Raw genomic sequence first — 9,387 nt, 5'->3', positions numbered from 1 at the left:
ATGGCACACTCGTTTTATGCGTATTTGGCGCCACCTATTGTTGTGGGTGTATTATTGACATGTCAAAGTCTAGAGCCTGAATATAAGACGACCGCGTTTTTTCAGATGTATTTCCAAGAAAAAAAACATCGTCTTATATTCGGGTGAATACGGTACATCTGAGATGATTTGAAAGATGCCAGATCTTCTAATCGTTATAACTGATCTCTGGCTAATTTGGTCCTTCAAACGAATTTGCGTATTTGGTTAAAATATCTGGATTAAGTTATCTAAGATTACTGCGTGTTCTCGTGTTCCCCGTAAAGGGCAGATGTATAGATACTCGAAACCACAATCAGCAATGCAGCGATTGGCTGGCGGCAAAACAGCAACGTAATGACGTCATATAATTAAGACACCTGACGAAAAACTTGAAACATTTCTGGACCTTTATAAGGAAACAGCCAAGTGAACAAACTATGTACATTTTATAATAGATCAATGAAATGTGCACTGTTTTTATTTTATTTTATTTTACATGATTCACAATTATTTATATTCACAATTACTAGTATTTGTACAGGCTTTACATTTTTAGTTCAATGTTGTAGTTAGCAATTCATGTAATTTTATCTTTGAAGCAGATTTGTTATGTGACTGCATTAAAGTTTCTTAAGGGTGAAGGTCAAGTTATCTGCGTCTCCTGCGCTCCATCAAGCCACTCCCATAATATCTGTCAGCACTCAAATTAATGCACGACTCAGATTAACTGTATGTGTAAGACTCTAATACAGTTATAGCTATTATTTTATCACGAATAAATCTTTCAATTAGTAAAACTGGCTGTGTCTATAGTATTATAGATTACACAACATTATAATATTATTTTAAATTATTGTCCCCGGATAAGTAGGGAACTCTTGTAATAGAGTAGCAGTGGCTGGGATAGATTTTAAATACCAGTTCCACTTAAAGATGCAATCTAATGCTGTTTACATGAAATAAGCTGCTCCCGAGCAGGTTTAAGCTTACGGACCTGTTGCTATGACAGCAAGTCCAGGATGAGCTTCGAAGAACCAAACAATCCAAGATCATGCCAAATGAACAATCAAATCCAGCTAACTGAGTTAGCGACGTACGAAGAACGGGCCCCAGGGGAGAGCTAGGCCAAAATAACAAAACCAAAATAACTACCCCAAGAATATTTATAAATTACCTAGAAAAAGATAATCCAAAAATAAAGCACATAAAGCTTCCCTCTCTTCCTGTCTGCCCCATAACCAGGAGAAAAAGAGAAGTACAAACAAAAATGGCACCCTCCCCCTACATTCCCTTAAATCAAAAGGAACATAAAAATACTAGTTAATATAACACAGAAATAATCAAAAGGTTTTAAACAACTTCAGTTCTCTTTCTGTTCAAGAACACAACAAAATCCTGAGTTCACAACAGATCAAATAAATCAAACAACGAATGAATCCATTAGAACTGCAAATTCCTTAGGTCTAACTGGTACTTTAAATATATTCAAAAATGCCTTATGTTAATAAAACTCCATCATTGTTTAAGATCTGGCTAACTAATATAATATTGTTACCAAACCAGCAATTAAAAAATAGAGATGTATTTTTGTATAGGATGTCGTTGTTATTCCAAATATAGTATCTCCTTAGTGAGAAATTATGTTTATAGGCCAGAGTCCATGCCATAAGAGCTTGTTTATGAAATTTTGCAAGCTTAACCGTTATTTTTTCAACTGAATAACTGCACTTCAACAAAAATTCGAGGTCACCCAATTGCATGAATAGATAGTTGTGAAATGAGTTCCAAATACTGTCTTTATTCTTTAAATGTTGAATAAGCCAATTTATTTTAAATACATTGTTTAGAGTATCATAACTCAACACCTCTAAACCTCTAAAATTAAAAAAAAATCTCAGGTAATGTGGCTTGTTTCACCAGATAAAATCCATAAGCATTTTATCCAGTTGTTTGGTAACTTTAGGGGGAATATCCAAAGATAATGATGCATAGACTAATCTAGAGATTCCTTCAGCTTTTGAAAGAAGTACCTGCCCCTGAATTGACAAATCTCTTTGCAACCACATGGTAAATCTCTTACTAGTTTTAGTAATAGTTGGATTGAAATTCAAATCATTGCACAAATATAACATCTTTATATATGTCAGCAATCACACTAGGAAGCTGAGGTAAGTGATACGAATCAACCAGTTTACTGATATCGACAGATGTATACAGAGCAAGAGTCCAATGGTAAGTAAGATGGGTATGGAATGAGATCAAGGTTATTATCTGTGCGGTGATACAGTCTCTGTATTGCAGGCAGTCTCAGGAGCGGTGGAGTGATGGAGCAGAAGGAACAGCGGGAATGGAGACGTTGGAGGACCGTCGAGGTAAGTATCCAGGTAGGGAGTCAGGTAAGCTTGACATAGCAAATGGTAGACCAGACAATAAGCTGAGGGATCTGTGCACTGATATAGGGAGCGTGATGAGCATGGACAGGTGTGTGCAATCAGAGTCAGGTGAGTGTGATCTGGTGAGCGTTGGGGGCGGGGACTGTGGTGGCTGAGGTGATTGTGACTCCCTGACAGTACCCCCTCTTCTAGGGGCGGCTGAGCAAGGAAAGATCTAGAATGTCATCCCGGGCCACCCAGGATCTTTCCTCTGGACCATACCCCTCCCAGTCCACGAGGTACTCGAGCCGACCGTCCCGTCACTCAGCTTCTTGCAAGACAGGCGGAGACGTAGATCCCTCGTGGAGAGCCAGACTCTATCTCCTGGATGATATACTGGTGCGTTAGAACGGCGGGAGTCTGTGAAGTCCTTGTGTCTCCACACTGCCTGCTGGAGTTGGACGTGAGCTGAGTCCCAGACCCTCTCGCTCACCCGGAAACAGTGGTCCACAGCTGGAACTTCGGAGGGTTCCTCCGTCCAGGGAAACAGGGGAGGCTGGTACCCGAGTATGCACTGGAACAGTGTGAATACTGTGGTGTTCTGCTTGAGGGAGTTCTGTGCATACTCGAACCACGGGAGGAACCGGCTCCAGCTGTGCTGATCTTCATGGCAGTTTGACCTGAGGTACCGTCCGAGCTCTTGGATCTTTCGCTCAATCTAGCCGTTGGTCTGTGGGTGGTATCTTGACCAGTGTTGGGAGTAACGCATTACAAAAGTAATATTACAGTAGTATATTACTTTTTGCTGTAACGCAGTAATATAACGCATTATTAATCAAATTTGGGTAATATTATTACTTGTTACAATCTCAGTAATGCACGTTACAACAACATATTTTAACTAAAAATCAGAACCACTGCAAAACAGCACCAGACAATAAATTCCGTGGGTAAAATACTTTGTCTATTTCCTGTTGCTGTAATTCGATGGTTGAGATGACTGAGACGGATTCTACATTTGTGAGATGGGCATACTGCGGGGTCGGAGAAGAGAAAGAATGCGGCGGATGAGCGCAGACAAGAAACAAAAATTACGTTTTACTAAAAATAACAATTTGTTTTTATTAAATCGTAGTCTACATATAAAAGGAATTCATACGCGAAATATATTTGACTCAAATATTAACAAAACTAACAAAACGAAAGAAAAGAAAAAAGACAATAATGTAAAATGTGCTGCTGAGTTTGGTTCGCGCTGTGCTCGCTGTGCTCTGCAAAAGTTCACGGAAAAGAAACCGAGATGACAAGCGCATCCTAAAATAAAAGTAAACACAATGCAGTTTCGAAGGATCTGTATGGCCAAAAATTACGGATTATTTTATGTTTCCGCTGTTCGATTGCGCCGGCGCCTCACACATACAGCATTGCAAACATTACAGCCGTTCATTATCAGAATAAAATAGTCAACCAAATATAGATAAACTGGTTAATTAAAATCGTCCGTACAGTCCATGTCATTCAGCCTGAGCTCGGGCCAAGCATATTTGTTCATGTGAAGAGTGATATTTTCTTTTTCTTTTTTTTCCGGAAAGCACGTTTAGTAGACTACAAAAGCATGGTTTACATACTAAATAGGCTAATAGTTTATCATTCAAATACATCGTGAATATGTAAAAACATTTAGATTCGTGCCGAATGATAGAGGTAGGCTGCGTGAGAACAAAGGTTCTGAATACAGTTAAATTTAAAGGATTTGTTGTGGAGTGAGGAGAACTAAAATAGCCTATAGGCTGGCTATTGTGTTTAATGCTTGTTCATTAGGGCCTATAACATTCCGCTTTATTTACTGCTATTATTTCTGAATGTAGGTTAATTGCGGTTTGTGCTTGATAGTGAAAGTAACTCACAAGTAACTTAAAAGTAGTCTTCATTGCACACGATGGTGATGCTCCAAGCATATCAGGCTGACCTGCTGAAAGACCGGGATAGCGGCCTTCAGGAAGTCCAGGTCCGAGCCCGAACAACTCAGGGGTCCTAGCCTGTCTCGGTTACGTTCCCCATAGCGACCCCTAGAGGACGCAGTTCGAAGTTCCCATGAAAGGGAACGTCTCAGGTTACTTATGTAACCATGGTTCCCTGAGTAGGGAACGAGACACTGCGTCCTCTAGGTTTCTTTGCCATGCTGCGGATGCAAGCTTCAGACAAAGAAGTGAATGATGTGTGCTCCCGGCACCTATTTATACTATAGTCGCACCGGTAGTGACGTCATGGCTGTTGCCGGCCAACGAGTTGGTGTTTTTTCAATGTATGCTTCAGACACGGGTCACGACGAGGCGTTCCCCCATAGCGACCCCTAGAGGACGCAGTGTCTCGTTCCCTACTCAGGGAACCATGGTTACATAAGTAACCGGAGACATTCTTTTCTAATCACACTTTTTCCTAAAGTCAAACCTATTGTATGACTTAAGGAGACAAGTTGTATAAACTATGCTTTTATGTAATTTTTGGAGCTTTACAGCACCAGGTCACCACTGACTTTCACTGTATGGAAAAGAACAGCGTGAACATTCTACTAAAGAACTTTTTGTGTCTATCTATGGAAGATATAGGTCATATAGGTTTGGAACACCATAAGGGTGAGCACAAGATAACAAAGTATAATTTTGGAAGAAGTATATCTTTAAAAACACACTCCCTGAAGAGCCATATTCTCATAATCACATACAGCGATACATGACACCCATTGGCCTATTGTAAAACATCACATTTCAAAAACATTCAAATTTAGCATCATGAGGAAGTAACAGTCACCATTTCCCATTCTGCACAGATGTACGGCCCTGGTCACAGGATGACTAACAGCCCTGTCTGATTGGCCAGGTTCAAGAAGAACTCAAGATCTCTGTCTCCTGCAAAGTTGAACACACCCTGCACGGTCTCATGGAAGTTCCACGGCACATACCTGCATGAAAGCAATCAAAATATTTTTGGCAAGATGTGTAACTAAAGTGTGTACACAGTGATTGCACTGATGCTCTGTTCGACGTACACCTGAATAGCATTGAGTCCAGTCATGTACATCTTGAGCAGCCTGTCTTTCCAATATTCCCGAGGAATGCGGGAGTAGTGGATGCTTCCTGAGATGAACTGAAATGGTTTTCCATCCTTTCGGAAGCAGTTGTTCTTGTAGTCGATGGAAAATGAGCATGAATCTGCCTTAAAACAGAAAAGTCATGTAGTTAAAAATGTGCAGGGTGTTGTAGTGGGTGCATAAGAATCCACAAAACTATTCTTAATATTATAGAGACTGCATTCACAATGAGCATAATTAAAATAAAAATGCAAATTCACTATATACATTTTAATTACTTTACTACACTTAAAATAACCATTTTAAAATGTCCCTGATATTTCAAGGTTTCTATGACAATTGGGAAAGCTGTCACATGAATTTGGCTATTATTTCTATAAATACACGTCAGGATGGTAAAAACGAATTCATCACAATGAGCAGAGGTGAAAATCGTGTACTTTAAATGAGGTACTTACCAACACAAAAATGATTGGCAACAAGCACAGTCTTAGCAAAACGAAAGTAATTAGTGGCTTCATCTCTAAATCAAGCGGATAAGACTTAGTAACACTCCTCCGTTTTACATTATGACAGCAGCGCGTGATTGTAACGTGTCAGGAAATAATATCACAACTGCTCAAACTTTTCTGTTCTGTCATTTTGCATAAAGCGGTCCACTTTCACTGTTCAATAGATTTGCAGCGTTTCTCCTCTTTGAACATGACAGTCATGTGATTGTATTCAGTTTAGCCATAATCTGGGTCCTAAAGTCCGCCGCTGACCGATCTAAACGTCATTTCAGCGATTCACTGACCCCTTTTTCATCAGCTATAATAAACCAGATCGTTACTAACTTGTTTTACTGTTTACTGTTACTGTTACTGTTTACTGTTTTACTGTTTACTTTTATTTTACACTGCTAGTGAATAATAAAAATAATAATAACAATAATAAACATTAAAATATACGGTTAAACAGTTGGACGAACTTATGCAATAGCCACAAATGCTCACCTGTAACAAAGCAAACTACAGTAGCTCAGTGAACAAAACTTGGTGGAAGAGAGATATATATATATATATATATATATATACACACACACACACACACACACACACACACACACACACACACACAGTTATTATTATTATTACTATTATTATCAAGGAATATATTTCTAAGGAATCACAAAATGAATTGCTATTAATTATTAATTATATTTTATTTAATTATTAAGTATTTAAATATATCAACACTGCCAATTTCTGTTAATAAAAACAAGTAGATTTGTCATATTAACGGCAGGGGGAAAAACAAGCTTTAACAATAGAGGGGGCCTTCAAATCAAACAGGTTGATAACCACTGTTTTCGTTAATGTGTCCCATTCATTATGTTGTCTTTAAATTATTTTCAGACAATAAAGGCAACTCAGGACTGACCTTCTTATATAGATTATAAACTACATTGGATGTGCACTTTTGATTGTATATTGTTAAATGTCTTGAACGGTTGGCCTCAGACACTCAGAGGCGCTACAGGATAGAAGACTGTTGTTGCATTCATTCATATGCTCTTTGGAGCCCTCTAATGAGAGTCCGCTGTAATTTGCTCTCACTTTTTTTATAGTCAGCAATCTCACATTTATGTTCTGTGAAATCTATCTCAAATGTAATACTAATACTAATTTGTGTTATATTGTATATGTTGTGTTAGCCCATTATCACTATCACTAGAGTGACTTCTATAGTGAATGGAAAAAAGTTTACATAGATTATATTCATACAAATGCAGCATGAAGTTTACTCAGTTCAATATAAAGAGACATTTATAATTTATAACAACATTTGTCAGCACCAGATGACTGTGTATTTCCTTCTGCCACTTGAATGGGAGCAGGTGGGCTGGTGAAGTGACTTGTCACCAATTTTCACTTGTGCTGCATGATTGTGGATGTTTACTGCTAGATCCAGACACCCAAATAAACAGTGGCTGATCCAGTGGCGTTGACACATACACCACACCACAGCCATTGTTTGACACCATCTGCTGAACACCATAAAGAGAAACACTGCACAGAATGAAGAATTCAAAGACAATGCATAGAGTTTGTACTTGAAGAGGAAGGCAGATGCTGTCATTTAAAATAGCTTTACGGATTGCTCCCACGTTCCCATAAAGTGTGTACTGGAGGGTAAACGACCCCATATGTGAAAATAGCAAGTCTTTTTGGCTTTTAAAGGCATTCTTTTGAAAACCAAGCCTAATGCTGTCAGGCAGTAATGCAGTCATTATCATGCTGAGCTGAGTAAGCAAACACACATACCTCCTGTGTTACCTTAAAGCACACACACACACACACACACACACACACACACACACACACAGTCTGAACAGAGAACACTGTTTTCATGTAAGATGCTCTTCACTTAGTTTAATTAGTAATTGATTGAATTTATACAGAATCTAAACTATGAGTACATGCATGATACTCACTACATACATAGAAATATTCCAGTATTAACCAGAATATAGTCATGTTCCAATTACATAAATGTAAATGTAAATACATTAACCTGACTGCCATTAACCAGATTAAGCAAATGTTCCAGTTTCTAGAGCTCTGAAAAAGACAGCTGTCATATGTCTGTATTAATCAGAATTTGGGGTTGCGTAAAGACCTTATTTCAGATATCCACTTTAACAGATCATTCATTTATATCTGCAAATGAAGGTAATTCTGTGTGACATGAAATAATCGGTATGTCTCTGTTTATTTGGATTATGCTGCCTTGTGAAAAAGAAGTACACTTTAGCATACTTTTAGTACTTATTGCAGAAAACATTATTCGAGTGTGAACTGAATGCATTGTTTTCAGACACTTATTTGCATGTTAATTGTAATTAAATGAACATGTAGTTTAAATGTATATTTAATGCAATCAGCTGATGTTTGGAGTGCTGTTTTGATCGACTCAAGTTTTATAATTACTTCTATTGTCTTTAAAATATGGTTAAAGTGCAGAATGTACTGACAATCATTTATGGTGAACTAAAATATACTTTAATGTTATTTTTATTGAAACTTGTATGTCATGTATTTAAATATATTTGTAATTACACATTTGTAATGAGGAAGTTGCATGTAAAGGGGTCATCCGGAGCGACGAGACAAAAACATTAAAACCCATTATAAGCGAGGCATTTGTTGCATCCAGTGGGGACATAATTATGGATTATAATGACTTATACTGTCTTTTTACGCGTTGCGTTGCATCGCGCCGCGTAAACATAAAACCATGTCTGCATTTGTGATCGGAGAAATTACAAACAACAAGCCCTACTCTACACTGCCCAAAAAACTCGCTTTAAATATATCAAATAGAAAAACTCTTTAAATATAAAAAACGTACTTACAGTCTGTGACTGTGACGGCGGCCTTGAGTGAGCAGAGGCCGGGGGATAAAGTGAGGAACGGCCGGCGGCCTAGAGTGAGCAGAGGCGGCGGATTCGATGAAGGAGGCTTGCGGCAACCACATGTGACGACCCCGGGCTGGACTCCGCTTCATCCACGGTGAAAGCCGATCCGGCGATCCACAGCGCAAAGTTGTAGTATTTCCTCAGCGACCAGCACGGATCAGCTCCAGGCATGACGAAGCAGATATTCTTCCTCTTTTTGAAGGCCTCTTTTGTCCTCTTTTGGAAGGCCAAAGAAAGTTTCGCTTTCACAATGAAGCACACAGCGCATTCACAACATGGCAGCGGCGGCAACAACAATACTACAGCGAGAATAAAAGTTACGCCTTCTTTCTTTGCGTGAACATTTGGGCGGCGTTATGCAAATCTTCCCACACAGTGACGTAGACATGTGGGGGGGCGTGTTAGAACGAGCCGTTTTAGGTAGGCGTGGCTGACTCTTAACT

General features: G+C 38.8%; 1 protein-coding gene across 2 annotated transcripts in view; it reads right to left on the bottom strand.

Annotated features, from left to right (window-relative positions):
- LOC107668379 (beta-galactosidase-like) overlaps positions 1-6,191 on the bottom strand; it is a 17,448-nt gene extending 11,257 nt beyond the window's left edge. Inside the window, exons 1-3 of one of the 2 annotated variants that reach the window (XM_016460227.1) lie at positions 5,943-6,191; positions 5,443-5,609; positions 5,205-5,355 (exon numbers count right to left, since the gene is read on the bottom strand). In XM_016460227.1, the coding sequence (XP_016315713.1) occupies positions 5,205-5,207 (3 nt within the window). In that variant the 5' untranslated portion in view covers positions 5,208-5,355; positions 5,443-5,609; positions 5,943-6,191. The remainder of the gene's footprint in view (positions 1-5,204; positions 5,356-5,442; positions 5,610-5,942) is intronic. The other variant, XM_016460228.1, reaches the window with a different exon arrangement.
- Positions 6,192-9,387: the final 3,196 nt, after the last annotated feature.

The sequence above is a fragment of the Sinocyclocheilus anshuiensis genome, unplaced genomic scaffold (assembly GCF_001515605.1).
Source record: "Sinocyclocheilus anshuiensis isolate Anshui unplaced genomic scaffold, SAMN03320099.WGS_v1.1 scaffold1237, whole genome shotgun sequence".
In the NCBI taxonomy this organism is placed as follows: domain Eukaryota; kingdom Metazoa; phylum Chordata; class Actinopteri; order Cypriniformes; family Cyprinidae; genus Sinocyclocheilus; species Sinocyclocheilus anshuiensis.
This window is presented reverse-complemented; position numbering and strand designations above follow the sequence as displayed.